Source organism: Oryzias latipes, chromosome 4 (assembly GCF_002234675.1).
Source record: "Oryzias latipes chromosome 4, ASM223467v1".
NCBI lineage: Eukaryota > Metazoa > Chordata > Actinopteri > Beloniformes > Adrianichthyidae > Oryzias > Oryzias latipes.
Genome location: NC_019862.2, coordinates 15,814,042 through 15,836,258, shown reverse-complemented (window position 1 = coordinate 15,836,258; position 22,217 = coordinate 15,814,042). Strand labels below are relative to the sequence as shown.

At 43.2% G+C, this 22,217-nt stretch overlaps 2 protein-coding genes and 1 long non-coding RNA gene across 4 annotated transcripts in view; 2 read left to right on the top strand and 1 right to left on the bottom strand.

The window, feature by feature from the left end:
• The window catches only part of raver2 (ribonucleoprotein, PTB binding 2), an 89,241-nt gene extending 75,971 nt beyond the window's left edge, over positions 1-13,270 (top strand). The window contains exons 15-16 of the mRNA XM_023954321.1: positions 4,537-4,755; positions 7,744-13,270. Coding sequence (XP_023810089.1) covers positions 4,537-4,755; positions 7,744-7,884 — 360 coding nt within the window. The 3' untranslated portion in view covers positions 7,885-13,270. The remainder of the gene's footprint in view (positions 1-4,536; positions 4,756-7,743) is intronic.
• Positions 12,310-22,217, bottom strand: part of jak1 (Janus kinase 1) — a 30,211-nt gene continuing 20,303 nt past the window's right edge. Inside the window, exons 11-24 of one of the 2 annotated variants that reach the window (XM_020702459.2) lie at positions 21,392-21,501; positions 21,089-21,241; positions 20,630-20,717; positions 20,425-20,549; positions 19,136-19,274; positions 17,706-17,857; positions 17,453-17,600; positions 16,670-16,758; positions 16,283-16,469; positions 15,252-15,376; positions 15,006-15,178; positions 14,800-14,917; positions 14,578-14,688; positions 12,310-14,488 (exon numbers count right to left, since the gene is read on the bottom strand). In XM_020702459.2, coding sequence (XP_020558118.1) covers positions 14,369-14,488; positions 14,578-14,688; positions 14,800-14,917; positions 15,006-15,178; positions 15,252-15,376; positions 16,283-16,469; positions 16,670-16,758; positions 17,453-17,600; positions 17,706-17,857; positions 19,136-19,274; positions 20,425-20,549; positions 20,630-20,717; positions 21,089-21,241; positions 21,392-21,501 — 1,838 coding nt within the window. In that variant the 3' untranslated portion in view covers positions 12,310-14,368. The remainder of the gene's footprint in view (positions 14,489-14,577; positions 14,689-14,799; positions 14,918-15,005; positions 15,179-15,251; positions 15,377-16,282; positions 16,470-16,669; positions 16,759-17,452; positions 17,601-17,705; positions 17,858-19,135; positions 19,275-20,424; positions 20,550-20,629; positions 20,718-21,088; positions 21,242-21,391; positions 21,502-22,217) is intronic. The other variant, XM_004068019.4, reaches the window with a different exon arrangement.
• Positions 19,281-21,179, top strand: LOC110014949. The gene is made up of 2 exons (XR_002289981.1): positions 19,281-19,774; positions 21,068-21,179. It is a non-coding gene; the product is annotated as an uncharacterized LOC110014949 (long non-coding RNA).

Sequence of the window (22,217 nt, the reverse complement as noted above, 5' to 3'; positions counted from 1 at the left end):
GTCCAAAGAGGAATGTTTTAAGTCTAACTTTGAATGTAGAAACTTAATCGGCCTCTCTTACATGAGCTGGGAGTTTATTCCATAAGACAGGGGCTTGGTGACTAAACGCTCTACCTCCAACCGTACTTTTACTAATTCTAGGAACCACAAGCAGTCCTGCATTTTGCGAGCGAAGTGTTCTGATTGGTTGGTAAGGGACTATGAGGTCCTTAATATAGGACGGGGCCATTCCATGTAAGGCCTTATAGGTTAACAGGAGGATCTTGAACTTGATTCTGGAATCAACTGGGAGCCAATGGAGCGAAACTAACACAGGAGTGATGTGATCTCTTCTGCTAGTTCCAGCTAACAATCTAGCTGCTGCATTCTGAACAAGCTGGAGACTTCTTAAGGAACTCTTAGGACACGCTGCTAACAAGGAGTTACAGTAATCCAGCCTCGACGTAACAAATGCATGGATGAGTTTTTCAGCATCACTCTTAGAAAATATATTTCTGATCTTAGCAATATTCCTCAGGTGAAAAAAGGCAGTTCTACACGCCTGAGATATATGAGCCTTAAATGATAAATCCTGGTCAAGTAAAACCCCAAGGTTTCTAACTGTGGAATTGGGGGCTATACTTATGCCATCCAGGGAGACTATCTGAGCAGACAGAGTATCTCTGAGGTTTTTAGGACCAAGTATAATGACCTCAGTTTTTTCTGGGTTCAAGAGGAGGCAATTAATTGTCATCCAGGTCTTGATGTCACTGATGCAGGCGTTCAGTTTCTCTATCTGGTCATTCTGGTCAGGCTTCATGGATAAATACAACTGCGTATCGTCGGCATGACAATGAAAATTAATGCTGTGTTTCCTGATTATGTTTCCTAGGGGTAGCATATAAAGCGTAAACAGGATCGGTCCCAAGACTGAGCCCTGTGGGACTCCATAGTTGACTCGAGTGCACTGAGAGGAATGGCCATTTACATTAACGAACTGATACCTATCGGACAGATAGGATTTAAACCACTGGAGAGCAGATCCTGTGATCCCTATGTCCTGCTCTAGTCTATGGAGTAAAATACCGTGGTCGATAGTGTCAAAGGCTGCACTGAGGTCCAACAGGACCAGAATAGAAAGTAGTCCCTTTTCTGAGGCCAATAACAAGTCATTAGAGACTCTAACTAGTGCAGTTTCCGTACTGTGGTGAGGTCTAAACCCCGACTGAAAGTCTTCAAAGTGGCTGTTGTCCTGTAGGTGGCAGTAAAGCTGCTTAACTACAACTCTTTCTAGGATTTTAGAAATAAAGGGCAGGTTTGATATCGGTCTATAGTTGGCCAAGATGCTAGGATCCAAACTGGGCTTTTTCAGAAGAGGTTTAACAACTGCATATTTAAAAGACTGTGGCACGTAACCCGTTTCCAGAGAGGCATTTATCATTGTTAATATGGGATCATTAATTAGGGGAAAAGTTTCTTTAAAAAGTCTAGTGGGAATTGGGTCTAACAGACACGTTGAGGATTTGGAGGACGTAATAATTGATGTTATTTCCGCTTGATCCACAGCAGTGAAGCAGTCTAATGTTACAGAGGTTTCTATGGATGCCTCCACTTCTACCGGTTCAGCCTGCTCTGGGCTGATAGTAGGAATAACTTGATTTAACTTATGTCTAATATTTGAGATTTTACTGTCGAAAAATGTAAGAAAATCATCAGAGCTGAGAGAAACAGGAACATGTGGTTCTACTGAGCTCTGACTGCGAGTTAATTTAGCTATAGTGCTAAAAAGAAATCTTGGATTATTTCCATTCTCTGATATTAAGGTTGAATAGTACTGGCTTCTAGCTCTACGCAGAGCTTTTTTATAATTTAATAGGCTATGTTTCCAGATATCCAGAGACTGCTCTGAACACATGGTTCTTTCTGCCAGGTAAGAGAACATAGTTAAATGTTTTCAATTGTCTTTGCAAAACATTTCAAAACCAGTGTGGAAAAAAACTTTGGAAAATGTTCATTTCAAGCAATTAAAGCAGAAATAATACAAAAACAATACAAACAATAGAAATGTATATCTATCCAAAGATATATCAAACACAGGATGATTAGTCATAAAAATTGATTGGAAAATACGCATACATTCACATACAGTAGTAAATAATTCAATTGCTACTATCAAGCATTAATGAACATATTAGCTCTTTTGTTTATAGTTCCCAATATAATCAGACTCTTAAATATTTAGATTGTCAAAAAAGACTATCTACTGGTAAATAAATTATCAATAGATTGCTTGAAAAGGAGTGGGAGGAAGCAAAAAAACGTGTAAAAGGGAGATTAGTGGTGAATGAAGCAGGTAACTGTTAAGAAACTTTAGCATTATAAAATGTTCCTGTGTTAAAAATAGAAACACAACGAATCAGGATCTATGTAAAAACAAAATATAGAAAATCATGTTGCTCTGAAAGATGATCTGAGCTTGAATTGAGTTCTCAATGTTTTAATGGCATTTTATGGAAAAGAAAATTATAATGTAACTTTTATTGAATTTCTACAAATCTATAATTTTCCTTCACCAAATCCTCGTCATCTGCAAAAAAAAAAAAACTCTTCTAATGTTTTCAGATTTTTGTTAAACTGAATTTCTTGTTGTTGCATTTTAATGAGAAAAATAGGTTTTTAAGAAACTGGAAGCTAAGAAATATTAAATGCCATCTTTGTCCCCGTTCAGACCGGTCCGTGAAAAGGATGTCTGACATTAAACCGGTCTGTAGCCTGAAGAGTTTTGGAGAGCACTGATTTAGAGTGTATTGACCTCTACTATCCAATACATCTAAAATTGATAGTTTCTTCATCTGAACATCGTCTGGAAACAGTAAGCACAATGTTTCTTGTTGAGAAAGGGTCTGAAAATATACTATGTTTTTTTGTAAACATGGAAAAGCTAGTTATTGTTGTTTTTATTATTTTCCTTCTTTTAATATTATATAAATATTTTGCTGCCAGTGTGGATCTTTGGATAAAGGAGCAAAAATGTTTCATGGATCCTCAGAAACAGCGGTGGGCAAACTACAGGGGTTTAGTTTCTCACCAGATACTTTCATCACAACTCGCCTCCAAATGAGGCTCACGACAAGAACAGATGAAGGGTTAACACATTCCTGAGTTCCTGGGAGAAAAAAATGCAGCAGTGAGATGTCAAAAGAAATTAACCTCAGTCTATAGTAGGCTGTTGTTGTGTGATGTGTTCTCTCTGGATATTTCAAAGTAAACCAGATTTTTGAATCTTCAGTGGAGGCTAATTTCTGCAAACTGATGGCCCTGAAGAGGACATCAAGCAGAGAATGCCTGCTCAAGGAGGTGGGTGGTGCAAATAGATGGGGTTGATAGAAGATAAATCCCCCCAATAATGGAAGAGAGCTCCAGAATTTGTGGCGTCAATCACTGAAGACTGATGGTCAGGCTGTGTTGTGTGAACGGCCTGAAAGGACAGATATGGACCTTAAGCCTTTGAGATGAAGTTCAAGATGTTTTTCCTTCAGCCAAGAGGAAACGTCTGCAAGACAGGTAACGCAGTGCTTTGTGGGAACTTTTTGTTATCCAGTGAAAAAGACAGAAAAACAGAGGTCTATTTTGAGTAGGCATCTCAACTCCTGGTTAACTGAAGAACTTTTAAACCCACCGCAATGAAGTAACGTGTAAAGATTCAAACAGCCAATGGCATTCAGACCATGGTGGTCCATCGGATTCTCCCTCTCCTCCTTGAGATTGTGCAAATAAATATTTCACAATGGGATTTCCTGGATTTCTTTTTACCTTCTGTCTCTCACAGTTCCAGTGTTTCTATGATGAAGATCACAGAACTTTATCATCATTTCAAGTGAGGCAAATTGCAGAACCAGTGACTGACAAATACTCTTTTTGCACCACTGTATCCGCTTGGTGAAGGAGTCGAACCATCAACAGTGTTCAAATGCATGGAAGTGTCCAACCTTAGTCAATAGATCTCATCACTGGATGTATTGTATTGTATTGTATTGCTGGCTTTCAATTGGAGTCTGACCTCTTTGTGAGTCACTGATCCTCCAGAGGGACCCGTCACCATTCAGCACCCGCCTCACACCGGGATCAGTCTGCTCCAAGCTCTCTGCTGTGTGTGGATGCTTAGATTGGGAGGATTCAAGTACATGTTTGTATTAAAGCTATTTGGAAGTTCAAAAGTGGTTTGTATATTGATGTTTTATTTGGATTGGCCTAAATATTTATTCTTACACAGCCAAGTTGCATTCTGGTCCATTGAGTTGAGCCGGTGTTGAGGTGAAGATGTGACTGGAATACTCCAAGCATCAAACTCAGAAAAGCTTTGAGTTTTATTTGTGCTAAATAAATAGTGCTATCTAATTAAAGATAAAGGTTAATCTGAGCAGAAAAAGCATAAACGGCAAAGATAAACGTCTGAGCTGTCCCTGAATGACCACAAGAGGGCAGAAAAGTCATCGTCTTAAAAAAGAAAAAAATGAAGTACCTAATTGAGCTCAGTTACTTGTGGTTTCCTTGCAGGAGTTGGATGTTTGTAAGCCTCTGGGGGTCTCCCTGCACACGGTCAGTAACGGTGCAGCCCCTCCTCCAGCCGTGCTGCCGGCCGCCGCCGTACTGCCAGCCTACAGCACCCTGCCTCTGATGCCAGGCTTCCTGGGGGCGCCACACCCGGCGGCGGCAGCTCCAACCCCCGTCACACCTGCTCACCCTGCAGCCACAGACTGGAACACATACTACTATGTGAGTGGAGCACCTGAACAGTCAGGCTGTCATCTTAAAAAGACGCCACACATTTCAGAATTTATTCAATTTTTTTTAACCTAAAGTTTTTACTTTTTTACTTTTTTAGACATTTGAGGGTTGCTGTTTTTTTTTTTTTTTTTTTTTTTTTCAACTTGTCCTGTCCAACAGCTGGGCAGACAGATGAGAGCTGAGGGCCTCTTGTGTTGGACAGATTTTACTTTAACAAGAGGGGTTATTAATCTTCAGACAAACCAAAGGTATGTCCGGATAAACCCCTTTTGTAATTGAGGCCAAACTTTATTAATTTCAATCATGTCTGAAAATCTTTGGTGTTGGACCGGACGGAAAAGGAAAGAGGGGAAGAAGAGAGAGGGACGATAGAGAGAGGGGGGAGTAGGAGGGTGATAATAGGAAGGGAAGGGGGGTAAGACCATGAAGCAGCATAAAGCAACAAGTTTACTGGTTGTTAATCATTATGGTAAGGTTCAAATGTAGTACAAAAAGGGCGGAGCCTGCCCACACACACACTCAAATGTTATAAACACACCTGCTAGCTGCAAAAATGTCCACATGTCGACATGCACACAAAACAGATAGTGTTCACACGCATACTTATGCCTTAAAACCAACTAGTGTGAAATATTTCAGTCATTCAGTCATGCAAACCGTTAGTGCAAAGGTGAGCTAACACCTGTGCTCAGGTGAGTGTTTATGTTCTTCTAAAATGGATGGTGGAACGTGGAAAGAAGGAGGGAGAGTGCCCAGCCATCCCCACCCCAAGACCCCCACCGCAGCAGCAGCGGCAGCCGGAATCCCCCCAACGCCACACGGGAACCGGCAGGGAACAACCGCCGCCCGGGCGACCAAGCCCGCCACCCAGGCCAGAGGCAGCAGGACCGCCGCAAGGCCCCCAGAGCCAGAGAGCAGGGAGGCACGGAGGGAGAGAGAGCGCCGCCCCAGCCCAACCAGGAGAGCAGCCCCCCCGCCGCGCCGGGAGAACCCAACGCAGGGCCCCACCGGAGAAGGACGCCCACAGCCCCAGACGAGCACCCCACCACCACCCAGGAGTTCCGGGCATCCCCCCGCCCCAACCCCAGGTACGAGCCAGGACCCCCCAAGGGAGACCCGCTCCGCACTCCAGGCAGCCATCCGCCCGGCCCACGGTTGGTCCAGAGAGGAGCGAGGCAGGGGCCCGCCGCCCCCGCCCAAGAGGGGGGAACCCCGGGGAAAAAAGAGGGCCCACAAGGGGTGTTGTAAATATGGCCCGACCAGGCTCGGCCACAGTTGGAAATTTGGCGGGGCCCAGCGCTCAGGAGCAAGGACCAGAACCCACCCCCCAGGGACACGAACACTCCCGGCTCAGATGTAATGTGAACCCCCCCGCCCCGCGGAGAGAGCACCGCCGGGCCCAGGAAGCCGGCACCCCGGGGACACGGCCGCCGTTGCAAAGGGGCCCGTACCCCCCACCAGGGAAGAGGCAGGGGACAGATGGTCCTAGGTCCCACCTTCCTTGCAAAATGTGTGTGCATGTATGTGTGTTTGAGAGGGTGTGTGTGTGCATGTGTGTGTGTGCTGTTTTTGTTGACATTCGAAAGACGGGGCACTGAATTTCTTAAAGAGGGAAGATGAGTGTAGTTCAGCTTTATTTTGTGAGATAAACTCAAAGCAGGAGTTTCTCAGAGACTCAGTGTTGATGCTTCAAGCCGCTTAAGAAGTTTTTGAATTTGTCCTTTTATCTTTAAAATGTAATACCATACACAGCCTTAGAGCAATTCTTAAATTACTGCAAATCTGGACAACAAAACATTTTTTAAACTGACTTTATGAACTTTATGTTATGGTAGTATTTACTAGTCCCAGCCTGTTATATAGTCCTTTTTTGGTCAATAGAAGTAGAGTCAATCACAGAAGAGTTAGAAACACCAGAGTAGATGTTCATGTTGGTCAAAGTGACGAGTGAGGAGAAGTTCTGTGAAAATACTGTACTGTGAGGGGTTTAGACTGATGTCTGTTCTGGTACAGTTTCTTCTGTTTGGACAGACGAGGCGTCCATGAGTTGAAAAGCTTTTGGATCTAAAGGAGAACAGGAATGTAAAGTAGTTTCATAAAGAACTTCCAAAAAGCAGCTGTAGGAACAATGCAGCACAGAGAAGAAGCTCTGTGACGTCTGAGCTGAGCATCGTCTGTACAGAGATTCACATTTGTTTGTACTGAGGGCCCCAAAGACCAGCACTCACTCACTCACACACACACACACACACACACACCGCCTGGCTGCTTGTGTTTCACCAAATTTGGTTTGAGATTTGGATCAGGTCATTGTATTCTCTGGATATGAGCTCTCATTTTCCACGTTTGTTCTTAGAATGCATGATGAACATAAGACAACTCCTAAAAGAAGAAGCAGGTTAGACACCAACTGACAGGGAACAGGACAGCAGCAGCATCTAATGCTACGTTCAAACATTCAGCCACTGCTTAAGTCTACTTTGAGGTTCCACTTTCAAAACCCCTGAATTCATGCGTCGCTGCACAGGTTTGTACGATGGTTTTTTAGACTAAAAGTATACATTACTTGATCTTTGACCAATCGGGGACTCGGTGTGATGTTAGGGTAGCATCCTTTTCCAAACACAGATGTGCCAACCTTTTGAAAATCGATCATGGAGGAGAAATTAATAACTGCGGTTTGAGCCCGGCTGGAATTATGTCACACCAAGTCTTTCATTAATCGGAATAGAGCAATAAAAGAAAAAGCTTCACTTTGACATTTCACACCAAGCCTCTTCCAGCCGTGTCAGGTAGTGACAGTCCAGTGTGAGCTCTTTATGCTAGAAGCACATACAAAAACCCACATTCAGCGCGTTCTTGAAAGCGCCACACGTGCTCAGTGTGAACGTAACATAAGACCCCAGAAATCCTGCATGAAACCAGAACTCATTTTGGCGGATGACTTTATCTTTCCTCTCACCTGTGTGTCATCAGAACCAGACGAGGGGTCTGAAGAGGGAGTATCCCAAGCTGGCCGTACAGGAAGTGGCGTCGTCAGAGGGGGCCTACATCGGGCAGCACTCCCAGGGCTTGGGGGGGCAGTACGCCGACTACTTCAAGAGGAAGAGGCTCTGAGTGAACTGAAGCCCCCCCACAGCCTGCAGCTCAGGGAGGGAGGCTCACCCAGCTGGAAGTCAGAGCTCCCTCTAGTGGCCTTTCTGCTGCCGTGTCGCTGCTGTGGAATTTGGTAGTTTTAGGCTGAAGTGAAAAAAAAGCCATACTGCTCTTTGAATTTGGCACACAAACACATCAACAGCTTTGCTTTTGTCCTGTTTAAGCCTTAACTATTTAACTTGTTGTTTCTCAGTCGGTGCATTCTTAACTAATATTTACTTCTAAATGGTTTTCTAATATCCTTTAGACTGATGTCAAATGTATCCGCAGCTGCTTTTGTGAATGCAGGCGGGTGACCTTTGTGCCTGCTGGGGCTGTCTTAGGACTGGTCTTCCAGTCAGGTCTGCCCCTCAACCCCCAAATCCCCTCCAGTTTCCAGAAACTACACATGTGGCAGAGAGTCCCGCCTCCCAGCCTCCTATTACCCCAGCTCCCCCCCCCCCCCCCACACACACACAAAAACAGCCGTGTTTGTTCCGAGTGTTGGTCTGTTGTACATGACGGAAGTGTCAGCCATTCTTTTTCCCAAACGCGGGAGAACATCAGGAAAGAAAAAAAGAGGTGTGAGCCAACCGGGAGTGGTGACCAACATCCTCCCACCGGGGATTGACCTTTCTTACAAACTAAAGCTCAATGTTTTGTAAATATCCTGCCATTTAATATAGAATATATAAAGCCATGCGTGACAGACAATATCATTATAATAATAATAACAATAATATGGGCTTTTCCAGCTTTTTATGTGTGTTTTGCAGCACAAATTGAAAATATTTATTAATTTTTTGGGGTGAATCTATAATATACTGTCATATATTTGTAACATATCAATATTCTGAGGCAACGTTAGCCATGTATTTAATCATTTTATGTGGTCTTTTTTGCCTTTTTTCCTTAAGCCAAATCTTGGGACAGTCTGCTCTCTTTGGAAGGTTTTGCTTAAATGATAACAGAAGCTTAGATTTCTGTAAAAGATTCGCTTTGTGCTTCATTGTTTCTAAGCAGAGTTTGAGTTTTACGACTGCCTGAACACATCACTCACTCTGAAGTAAAGAAGGCCTGTTGCTCACCACAAGCTGCAAAAAGAAAAGCATCAGAAAGTTGCTCTTTGATATTTCTTTTACAATTCATAGGTGGGAAATTGATTTTTTCTTTTCTTTTTTAAGAAATCTTGTTTTTTTTAAAGACGTTTTTTTAAATAAATGTGAACAGCTTCTTATTTTCTAAGTGTTTGTTAATGTTGCTGCTCAGGCAGAGAGCAGACTCTGAGGATAGGGCTTTCTATTTTCTATCATACATGCAGGTTCAGACTTCATATCTAACGTCTGGCAATAACTTTAAGGCTCGTACTGCTGTAGATAGATGAATGTACCCGTTGTCTATCTGGGATGTATGTCACTTCCTGTTTTCCGTTCCCACACTTCCTGTGTCTTTATCTCTGTGTCCTTTCTTCTGCTTTAGAATTATCAGATGAGGGGAGTAGTACTCTTGTTGTCGTGACAACCACACGCCCACACTGTGAGGACCAATAGGCAGTGCGACGTGTGTGCAAGGGTCAGTCTTGAAGTCACTGAGGTGATGGCTCGCCGTGGCGTTCAGGTGCATGCTTGGTAACAGGAAAGTGGAGCGTCTTTGGTGCTGAGCAGGCCTGCTTAACTGAAGCCAATAAACGGACACTCCCCTTTTTTTTTCTTTAAATCTTTAATATACTGTCTGTGTGTTGGAGGCAATTTCTATCCAAAACTCTCAAAAGGACAGACACGTGCTAGAAATGTGAAAACTACTTTCTGTATCTGTCAGTCCTTCTGATGCTGAATCTTTAACCCGATCAGGAAGTATTCTTCCACAGGTTTGTGCGTCTGTCACCCACACAACCTATTCCAATTACTTCAAGATTAACCCTTAGTAGTCTGGGGCCTTTCTCAGCTTTCTCCTTCTTGGAATGTGCTGTTGATGTAGATCTACACCTGTTTTTTGTGGCAATAATTGGTTGATTAATTGAGTTTTCATTATGACTCAATGAACTTGAAACTGTCCAAAAAATGGTAAACTGTCTTTTTTTTTACCGCAAAATCATAAAAAATAAAGATCGTATTGTGATATGGCAAAGATAAAACGTGTAGAGACGAAACAAAACTGTATAAGTCCAACAATAAAACAAAGACTCTCACTCAAAACTGTGAAAAATGTCTACAAATTATACAATTTCCACAAACTTGCAAAAGGAATATTCCAGGGGGTTTCATAATTCTGTGTCAAATCCCTTTTCTTGGTGTCAAACCAAATAATTCAATATCAAATGAAAACTATACTAATGGAGGGGTTTGTGTCATTGTAAACAACTGATGTGAGTTCAGAGGCTTCTGAAGGTTGATGCTGTTTCACAACCTCATTCAAAAATAAGAGGAGCAGCTGCAGTTTGATGACACCTTCACCAGTAAACAAACAGTCCAATCAAAACATTTAGAGATTCTCTCCTAAATGTAGCTTCACTGCAGTTTGCTTCGGAAAACCCCTTTTTCTTGGCAATATGTTTTTATATTTATTCTGTTGTTCCACTTTGTTTTGAGGTTTCTGAGTGTCTTTTTGGGAGCTAAAAACAGGTAAACCCATTCCTGTCCGAGTTTGCTCTTCCACACAAGCAGGTCTGACCAAAATGGGCGTTCTTTAACCCTTGTGCTATCTCAGATGACCCCGCCCTTACATTGACGTGTTCTCCCTACCATGACAAAGGTGGATAAAGGTGGAAAGATTTCATGTAATCCATGGACACCAGTGAAGATCACAAATCATTGAAGAAAAAAGGTTCAGCGCACTGTCTAATGGGTCTAGATGACCCCACTCCCAAAGTTAAAGTGCCTAGGATAGCACAAGGGTTAAACCCGCCTCCATCCCCCGTTTGTCTGGGCGTGCGATTGGCTGTAAAGTGACCAGCTTTCCGACAACCCGTCACCGCCGGAGAAGCTTCTAAAGGCAGAACGAGAGCTTTCTGCTGTCTGTCTCGTCTGTGCGCTCCCTCTGTCTCTATGCTTTAGCGGCGCTCCATCGTTGTTTTGTGCCATCACTGCTGCAGAGGTCATTTAGAGTTAAACAGAGGGTTTAGCCGTCTTCTCAGTTGATGTTTGCTAAGCAGTGCAGCAGAGGCCTTACTTTAACACATTTTCAAAAGTTTTCTCCATGGTTACCTATCCTTTTATAAAGTAACTCTAGTCTTAATAGTATGTTTCCTCCTTAACCGCTGTGTTGTCAGTCTATTCTCTGTGCATTTCTCCATCTGGACCAATAACAACAGTGCTTTAGTTGGTCACATTTAGTGCGCCTTGTTCTCCGAGGAAGGTACACGAAAAAGAAATGTATAAAGACTAAAGGATCTCTACATCATGCCATGTCTTTTTCAGAGTTTTTTTTTTTTTTGGAGAGCCTTAAATTACTTTTTAAAGCTTTTTGCCACAGAAAAGATGAAACAGAGAGCATTTGGTATGGTTTTTGTTTCTTTGATGGTGTGCTGTGAGATGAAGGACAAATGAATTCTAAAGGGGTTGAGAATCATTAACTTTTATCTCATTGCACTTCTGCTACGCCCTACTTAAATTAATTTGGCAGAAATTGTAAATAAAAGTGCTTTTTTCCTGCTATTTCTTCAGAAATGTGTCTGAAAGGACAGAATGGATGGAAACACAGCAGACTTGTGCATTTTCCTCCTCTCCTGTCTGCTCGCTCAGTGAAGTGTTTGCCATCTCTGCCAGACGCCTGTAGAGCTGCCACACTCTCCAGCTCAGAGCAAATGTCTGCTGTCTGCTCTGGGACTCCCGACAGATGGACGCGGGTCTCCTGGTGTGGTCCAAAGATGGAGGAATACGTGATCAAGCTCATTGGTATTATTGCCTCTGGAAGACAGAATCCAGCTTTGTTTCACAAAATATATTGATAGAAGGCGACACATAATTCTGCTGAGAGTTTCTGACGAAATTTGTCTGTAAGACTGTTAGAATCAGATGTTTGATCATCTCCACTAAACGTCCTCCTCAATATTGGAACAGCCTCTTGCAGTTAAAATCTCCCATCGTATCATTTTTCTGATTCTACTCAGAGGCTCAATAATCATATCCCCGAGCTCAAAAATCAGGTTTTCAAAGTTGACGTGACAATCTGTCTGCGGTAGTTTGAGGCTAAAGCTGCGTCCTCCATGGGCCACTTTCACCAACATCTGCTGCACCCAGGTGAGCACCAGCCCTATTGGTTTCTTCACACTTCATCTGGATCTGTTGTCACGGGAACAGTTGTTACCGTAGTATATACATTTTTTTAATCGATGTTTTGGATTCTGAATATCTGATAACCTGACAGCTTTAGTGTCTGATGTTAAAAACATGGAAGAAAACAAATGCATCTTTATAACAATTCTTTTATTATTTGATAACAAAAAATAAATGTAAATGGAAGATGCCATTAGAAAGAGGTGCAGATGTGTGGTCCTTCAAAGCGTTTCCTTATCAGAAAGCTTGTGGCTTTGAACAGTTTGATTATTGGGTTTTCCCGGTTGTCATTTAAAAGTCGGTTTGCATTTGAAGTGTTGAAATGTTGTGGGTCCATTCAATGACCACCAGAGGGCAGCAAAGACAGAAAGTCTAGACTTCTGCTGCCATGTTTCTTTGGTTTTTGCTCCATCTCTACCTCCACCATCTTCTTTACTTTACAAAACACCGTCTCCTAAAGTGAATTTTCCACCACTGTTGCATTTTTCATTGCTTAGATGCAAGGATGGATAAATGTACACTGGCCGTCAGTGCCAACATAAAACCAGATGCTGTCCTTTTGTTTTTGTAATATATATATTTAGCTATGAACATGATATTACAGCCTGTTTTTGTTCTTAGAGAGTTCTTTTCTACATAACAGAGAATCTGTTGCTTTACATTTTGTGTGTTTGTTTGACTAAAAGGACAGCGTATCACTTTTCCACTACAGATTTAAGATTTTCCTGATTGAATGGCATCACTGTCTGTTCAGCTGTGGTGCTGCCTTTCCGCGTCCGTGTCTGCAGGCGTGTGGCAGTTTGTCCTTTTTCTGACCCTGTTTGCTCTTTCAGGAGGCAAAACCGTTGAGTTTGACGTTCATTTTCGGTCCCGCTGATATCCCTGTTTTGACCGTGAATGAAGTTTCTTACGCATGCCTGCTTACAGCTGGAACCTAGTTCTTAAAAACACTGCATTCCATGGATAAACATGCATTGGTTTGTATTTATTTTTTCATTGTGTACTTTTTTTGGTCATTTTTATATATATATCTTTTGTCTTATTTAGAGCAGAAGGTCAGTCTTTAACACTTCTGAATAAACCTTTGAAGTGCATCTTTCTGGACAAAGCCTTGTTGATGTTTCACCAACTTTCACAGTCGCATGACGGAGATTAAAAAACCACAACACAAACCTCATGCCGCAACGAATCCTGAATACATTCATTAAAAAAATGTAAGGTGAACTATATAACTTGTTGCATTACATGAGATAAACATGAGAAGCTATTGTACCAGCAGTGCAGCTGTTTCTTTACAGTGGGGGGGGGGGACATGTTTGAAGGTGGCGCTGTGAAGCTATTCTGCTCGTCAGAGTATGTGGATCATTTAAATGAACAGGTAAATACTCAGACGGGATTATAAACCAAAAGAGTAGAAGAAACCTGATAATGTGCAAAAGCAGCTAAAACAATGCTAACAATGAAAGTATTCTAAAAGTCCTTACATGTTTTGCTTCATCTTCTTTGGGGACAAACGTCTCCACTTCCTAAAGCTACACTGAAGTCTTTCAATTGCTGTTGAGTTCAAAACCCCCCAGTTTGCACGGTTGGTGCTGGTGAGCGTCAGCCCGACTGAAACACGGAGGGAATGCTGACTGATACTGGCGCCTCCCGGTTGGCTGCATTCACACATCATGAATACACACATGACATTAATATATGGCCACCTTTTGATTATATTTAAGAAAAAAAAAGGCAGGTTAGGCAGCTCTCCCAGGATGAGGAGTCTATAAAAAAGCAGCACGCTTTTCTGAAGCGGCCTCCTCCAAGTTCATTCGTTCTCCTTTCCAGCGTGATATCAGAGCGTGAGCGTCCACGCCAGCCACACATGTTTGTGGGTCTAAAGAGCTTCGTAGGACGCTTGACCGCTAAGCTTCCTGTAAAGTTTCAGGTCACATATAATATGGATGAAAGTTCCACTTGGAATGGAATATCACAACACTACCAACAAAAATAAAAGCACATTTTAAAACAAGGAAAACTAAAATGTGGCTTAGGATGGGGGTCCTTTTTGTGTTTTCTTAGCTCCTTGTTGGTTGTTAAGGACAGCAGAGCGAGGAAGGAGGTGCACTGAAGCTGCACGAGCAGATCTGGGGGTCACTTGTGGCGTCTGCAGGTGGCTACGTGAATCTGCGTCCCGGAGGCGGGAACGTTTACAGCTCCATGTTGGGCTGCAGCTGCTGCAGTAAGATGGACAGCTCCTCGATCAGACGCTTGAAAGTGATTCTCCTCTCAGGCGACTGGTCCCAGCACTTCCTCATCAGCTCGTACACCTGGAACCACAGCAGGTACAAACACAGTTGCATTGTGGGGCATTTAAATCGAAAATACATTTTGAAAAAAGCCGAACCGAGTGACTCACCGCCTCAGAGCAGCCCTCAGGACGCGGCAGTCTCCTCCCCTCCTGCAACACTTTGACCAGTCGGAGGATGGTCATCTGACCTTGACTTCGACCAATCATATCAAAGAAGCGCTGTGAAGGTGAGAAACAGAGACGTTGACTCCAGCAATGAGGCACAAATCCTCTGATTTTGTCTTTTGTTACTCGGATGCATTTTATTTGTGAATGCGATGAAGAACTGACCGTCATGGGACTCTTGGAGGAGTCGCAGTAAGTGATGATTTCATACATCGTCACGCCGAAGGACCAAACGTCAGAGGCCAGGTAAAACTTGCATGTGGTCAGACACTCCAGAGCGTACCTGAAAGCAGCAGACCAGTTGGTTAGCAGCTCTTCTTCCTCCCCGTTGCACCTCTCCTGACCTTCTGTCTGCGTTTCCGCTGACTCACCAGAAAACGGGGCTGTCGTGGTCATCCTGCACCTTGTAGTAGCCTTCGTTGTCTTTGATGCTCTTCGTCAAGCCGAAGTCTCCGATCTTCACCGTCCTCTCATTCTCCACCAGCACGTTTCGGGCTGCCAGGTCCCTGTGGATGTAATTTCGGGATCCCAAATACTCCATTCCCTTTAGAAAAGACACAAGCCGCTCAGTGTGAGGCGGTCGGCGGAACAGTGGCGGTTAAGAGGAGCGAGCGTACCTTGCATATCTGGATGCAGTAGCTCAGCAGCATGCTGAGGCTGGTCCTGCTTTTGTGTCTGGGTAGATACTCCTTCAGACTTCCCATGGGTAGATACTCCATGATCAGCTTAAAGGCCTGATCCCCTTAAAACAGACAGAGCGTTTAATAAGTAAAGCTGTAAAAGCAGCAGAAATGGACTGAACCGAAAGCCAGAAATGTGTCGACTCATGACTTTAGGTTTTTTTCCATAGAAAATTTGATTCTGACGTTTTTATGGCAGTTTACCCAAAGGTCCTCAGACCACGTGATCCTGTTCTACCTGGTGTCTTTATAACACACTTTCACAATAAAAGCTTTGCCCTTGGTCACATGCACCCATGTGGGGGGGTTGACCCGTGTGGGTGCTTTGAGTTTTGGGGGTTTTCTGGGCCCGTAGAGGGTCATAGGGAGCAGTTCCTTTAAAGCATGTGCGGCCACCTTAAACGTCATGAAAGTGGAACGTCCCATTGCCGTGGGGTAAGTGTATCATGAAGTAAGGACCATGTGAGTTACACGCGTTATGACGTACGAGTGGTGCTGTTGTGCGGTGTCCCTTACGCCACACTCCAATTGGTAGTGAGGTGCACGCTGTGGCTCCTTGGTGACCACGCACACGTGAAGCTCGCACAGAGTGTGCACGGGAGACACGTGTGCACGTAAGATGCTGTAGAATGCCCACACAATCTACACTATGTCTAATTTCTAACAGTGGGGCTGCACACATCACTTGAACAGCCCTGACGTCCCCCCATAAGGGCACTTGGGCATTTGTTAGAAACCGATCCAAAAACTTGCATTCATATTTAGGGTTACATTTTTTCCAAAATGCATGTCTGTTTCTCAAATTTACAGAAATGCGAATCACCATATCAGCAGTTTTACTGTCTGCATTTATGGATCAGAGAGACGACACCTGAAAGGAAGAGCCAATGAGAACGTTGGATTCAGTGACACATTCTGGAGCAGCAGTTTTTCTGACAGATGAACTCTGAAGTCTGTGTCAAGTTCACCTTCTTCGCAGATGCCCTTGTATTTGACGATGTTTTCATGGTACAGAGCCTTCAGGATGTCGATTTCTCTGGACAGGCTGCTCTGCTCCTCTTTGTTGTCGGGCTTCAGCGACTTCACCGCCACCAACTCTCCGGTCCGGTCTCCCCGTGGATCGTAGCGGCACAGCTCCACTTTGCCAAAGTGGCCCTGCATGGGAAACAGACTTCCTTTAGGTACAAATCATCTGCTTCCCACCGTTTAGAAGCAAAACATATTCATCAGATCATGACATTTTTTTATGAATCCTCTTAAAATCCAAATAAAAAATGTGGATCTAATGACATCCACGGCAGCAAACAGGGCGAGCTCCTTTAAAAAGCAGAAAGGAAAGCCAGAGGACGGTGTACCTCTCCCAGGTCTCTGATTTTCTTCAGGAATCTCTTCTCAAACCTGGTTGGGTCCACCACCTCTGTATGGGGTTTTGTAATAAGTAAATCTGAGAATGGAAAGAAAAACAAAAACTGATTAGTGGCTAAAATGTCTTTTCTTCAGCATCAGCACTTTTGCCTCATAGGAAGTCTGCTGTGGTTGTGTATGTTGAGGTTTTCTCGAGAATTGTCTGTGGTTGCGTAACAGCTCCGTTTTTTTCATGAAAGGCTACTTTTTCTGGCTTTTTTTTTCTGAAGCTGAATTATATAAAAAATAGTCTTGAGTGTGTTTATAATCTTTGTTTAAACCATAAAATAAGAGTCATTCTAAAATGACGGCAGGATTTCCTGCGCTCGTACTGAAGAGCTGCTTTCAGGTCGTCACATCCGTTTCTAACTAAATGATTGAATTTCTGACTGTCAAATTGAAAGCAGTAAATGCATGTGGCCACCAGGGGGCAGAAGTGAGGATACAGTTCCTGTGGGGCCCCGATGAGGGGCAGTTAGCTGATAGTGCACTCAGTGAACTTCCTCATGAACATCTGCACTGCGTAAACAACCTTGCCTGCTGCTTAGGTGCGACACGAAGCACGCACAGTATTCAGGTCACATTTGAATCGTAAACAAGTTTTGTGTGCTCCATTGTTGCGCAATCTACCTGTTTTGGTTTAACAAAAGGAACAGACAGTTGCCAAAAACAGCCACAAAAATACAGACAGGTGTGGCTTCTTTAAACTTTCAACGTGAAGGCTGAATGTTTACTTGGCAGGAGATCGTCCAGCTCTCTGACGATGGCTCTGAAGAAAGGTCTCTTCTTGGGGTCGTAGTTCATGCAGTCGGTCATGAGTTTGGCCAGCTCCGTGCAGTCTGGAGTGACCAGCTGACACTCGGTTTCGTAAAATCTCTCCTTCTGCTCAGAAGAGTGAAGGAAAAGAAAGCATTTGAATCCGGAAGTGGAAGAAGGAAGAAACGTTGTGGATCACTGTGGTCCACACTGTTGGCATGCGTTCTCTACCTCTGTGAGTTTCTTTTGTTTGAGGGGAACTTCTCCGTCGTAGCAGATCTCCCACAGGGTTGTACCGAACCCCCATTTGTCTGCTGCCACACTCAGAGACGAGACGCTCTTCACGCATTCGGGAGCGATCCACGGGATACGATGGACACACTCTACAGAGAACAAGTCATCTTTCAGGTTACCCATTTTTACCAGAAAAGTAGCATCGACTCCACACACCCCCCCCCCCCCCCTACCCACGACCAACATCTCCACTGCTGTTTGAGCTTCTTCTTTCATGCCTGGTCTGCCCTGAGTCTGAAGGAAAGGAGCTCACAGCCTTTATGTTTAAAACCAAACCCATTCACTGGCTCCAGTGTTTCCATTTGTAAAGTAAAAATGGATGCAGTATCATCATTTTAATAAAAGCTGCAGGGTTTGTTGGAGAGCGGTGGATGACTGAGGAGGATTTCAACCAGCTTTAGATTCTTGGAAAATGTGGGATTGATTGAGATCCACGACAGCTTTTCCAGCTCCACAGATCCATAACATTACGAGAATGCAAGACCAGAAACGGAGCAGAGCGGACAGAAGCAGGAGCTGCAGCTGATGATTTAAGAAGGGGGGAAAACGAGTAGAAGACAAATAGATGGAAGGGTTGAAGTAAAGCAATGAGACTGCTGGGAAGAAGAGAAGAGCCCTCCCACAGGGGGTTTCTGAGCACTTTGTGCACTATGTTCAATCAAATCTATGCACAAGGACTATGAAGTGTAACTGGAAGAGTGGTTGATCAGCAAAGTGATAGACGAAGAAAAGTGAAAGATTTCTGGGAACCATCAGAGAGGAGGGGGTACTCCCACGGGCCTGTGGGGAAGCACATTTGTACAGACACATTTCCAGTTGCTCCTGTGTTTTGACAGATCCATCTTCCCAGCCGCAGAGGCTTCAACCGTTCAGCGCACACCTCTGATAGACGAAGGCAGCGGTGAAGCTGCTGCTGTTCGAGGTGAACCGTGCAATCAGAGATGTGTACGGTTGTGCCACTAAACCGTCAGCTGTTTTTTGTACAACACAAATCCAATTGTCAGGCGGAAATGTTCCCACTGCAGAGTACCGATTATGCCAAGACATATGATTCCTGAGGCTGACAGCAGCATGGGCTTGATCTGAAATGACGTTCTTTGATTCGTTTGTCTTTGTTACAGGGTTGGGAAAACCAATAAAGGCCAAGATGATAAGTTTAAGGGAAGAAAAGAAAAAAAAAATCACATTTCTGAATTTTTAGCAAGAAAAATCAACCACGATCAGGAGTGCTGCCTGGACGACACGTATCATTTGCTTAGCTTTATTTTTTAAAGCCCTACATTCTTGCACCGTTTTGCACACAAAGTGGGCGCTTTATTTCAGAGATCTGACATCTTTGGCTGCATTCTTTTTTTCTAGGAGCTCACCCTCTCTGGTGAGAACTGTGATGGGTATCCCCGGGTCACTGAGCTTGATGAAAGGTCCTCCTTCATCTGCGTCCAGTCCATCTCTGGCCAGCAAAATGTTCTTAGCGCACACGTAGCCGTGGACAAGCTTTTTATCCTCCTGAAAAAAACAACAGTTTGAAAATGTTTGATCAAATACAGGCGACATGTAGAGGCATGACATGATACAGGTGTTTCTCCCATTGCCTGTACCCAAAAACCCATAGACTTCTGTAAACAGCTATTAATCACTCATTCTATTCGTCAGAATTCCCTTCCTTGCTCGGATTCCTTTTTTAACATGTTCTTGCTTATCCTCATTTATTTTTTAAAAGATGTTTTTTCTTTTAGTTATTCCAGTTATAAACCAACCAATCAGATGCCTCAATTAAAGTATGTAGTTTAATGGCAGATGTTTGAAACATTTGACAGATTTGGTGCAGCCCGCTTTCAGGTAGAAGGGTGTGGACTTCCAACGAGCTCACCCCTGACTGACGAGAGTGGTTGCCATAGAGATATGGACTTGGACCAATCACTGTCTATTGACGTCGTCTGGTTCCAACATGGTGGTGTCCATATCGTATTAAAAGGCAACTGAATGGACTTTGATTGGAGCTGGAGGTCATTTTTTATGGGTGATGTCACTTGGTATAGTTCTCATAAACAGTCTATGGTTCAACCCTGACCTTTTTGAGGCTTAGATCTCACTATTTAACGTACACTTTTCACTTTTCTTTACTTTTTAGTCTAAAAAATCAAAAATAAAATATCAAAGTATGTGTGAGAAGTTTGTTTTGCTCAGCATCACTTTGTAACCCTTGTGCTATCCTAGGCACTTTAACGTTGGGAGTTGGGTCATCTAGACCCACTAGACAGTGCGCTGAACCTTTTTTCTTCAGTGATTTGTGATCGTCACTGGTGTCCATGGATGACATGAAATCTTCCCACCTTTGTTATGGTAGGGAGAAGACGTCAATGTGAGGGTGGGGTCATAGGATAGCACAAGGGTTAAAGAACGCCGTTTTACAGCTTTAAGCCTCCTTGTCTTTGTTTACATAAGGTAGATCAGTCTGACATTTTTAAAGACAAGTAGCCTTTAGAGAAAACTGACGAGCATCTTCCACTCTGCCTTATGAGGACACTTTAAGATATCATTGCTGTCACCCCTTCACATACGACTACACTTAAACTATTAAGGGCTTAAATTGCTTAAACGTTTTACTAAATGCTATGAAATAGAAGGATAATTCTAGATCTGACATGTGTCTTACCAGGTAGCTCAACGCTGAGGCCAGCTGTTTGGCCACCTGGAACTTCCATGGTGTGCTGAGACTCTGCTGTCTCTTCATAAATACATCCAGCGGTCCGAGTTGGACAAACTCCTCCACCATGATATCTGGAGTAAAAAATCAGATAATCAGAAATTGGAGATGCCACGCCAAAGTCCTCCCCACAGAGTTCTATGTAACCACTTACTTTCCTGATGGTGGACACACACTCCATAAAGCAGCACAATGTGTTTGTGAGATACTTGTCTCATCATGCTGGCGGTTTCAAAGAAAGCCTGTTGGTAGAGAAACAACCATGACTCGGAGCATGCAGCAGGCCTTTATTGTCAGTTAGATGTACAGATAACTGTCGAGGGAAATGACGGCGTTTTAAAGTGATCATTAGACAAGACGAGTTTTTTGGTTGTGAAGCTGTGTGTTGTGTAGCAACTTGTGTAGTGTTAGGGGTTGTGAACAGCCTGAATGCTGGCTGGAATTGATGGAAAGTGTTCAAGCCCTTCACATGCCATCCTTTCACCCACATGAACACCTTTCAGGGCTGAGCTTTCTGCTGCTCACTGTAATCCATTATGCGTTTTGTATTAAATCGATAGTTTGATCTGGTTTTTGCATTCTCTCATTTCAGTTTTTCATTGTAGACACTCACCAAGGAGATATCCCGATGTCCAGAGCCCAGCACCTTCAGAACAACCTTGACTTCCTGGAAGGATGTGTAACCCACATCCTCGTCCTCCTCATTCTTCGCCCTCAGGTTGCCTGAGTAGATGTTTGTTTTCGTTCCAGTTCCAAGATGCTCATCCTGGTTGGCAGAAAGAAGAAAAAGAGACTGTTTTGTAAAAGAGCAACACCAATACAACAGCTTTAACTGACAAAATACCAGAACCCTATAAAACATTACTGCTGCAAATACTGAAACCTTTGTACCAGACAAAGGGAAAGGAGGACATACCTGTTGAATATCCTCCTTGAGAATGCGAATGAAGCTAAGCTGACTCTCCTGAGTTGGTGTCTGGTTTGTGATTGCTCTCTCTTTGGTCACCACCAGGAGGTTAGAAACCTCTGAAAAACAAACACGAGATTTAGTTACAAACTTTATGTACAGTAAAAGAAAAGGACAGTTATTGTTCCTTTTTAAAAAAAAAAAATTTTTTTCTTTTAGACTGTTTAAAGTCTCAATTCTTCACCTGTAAGCAAGCCAAAAATTTCTCAGATTTGACATGTTTCACTAATCTGCGTTCTGATTGGCTGTAGACCTTGTCAATCGATATCCTCCATGCTGTGACCTTTTTTTTTTTATCTATATACCAGTAAATCTTCGATCGCATGCAGTTCTTTTCTTTCATCCTATAATACTGAATTTAGTTTTCTGTCTGAACGTTGAGAGTTTAAACGGGAGAGAAAAGTGTCCAAATGTTCATATCTGTTTGAAAAAAGTGTATAGTGAGGGGTTTTACTGCCTCAAACCATCTATAATAATTGTTAAAAATAAGGATGATAACATTGCAGATTTCACCTATTGGGGGTTATTTTTAGAACGTATTTCCTGTGATAGACAAAGGAACGTCAAGAAGTGACAATTTAAAAAAAAGTTAGCAACCAAGTTTGAATTTAAGCTTACAGCTATTTATTAATGTAGGACTTCAACTCTAAAAAGAAAAAAAAAAGGCGTAAACATGAACATTTAAAAAAGAACAACTAAATCTGTAAACGTACAGACGTGTGAGGTGTTGCAACAAATAAAAGTGCGTTGAGACAAAGACAATCCGTCGGATTCC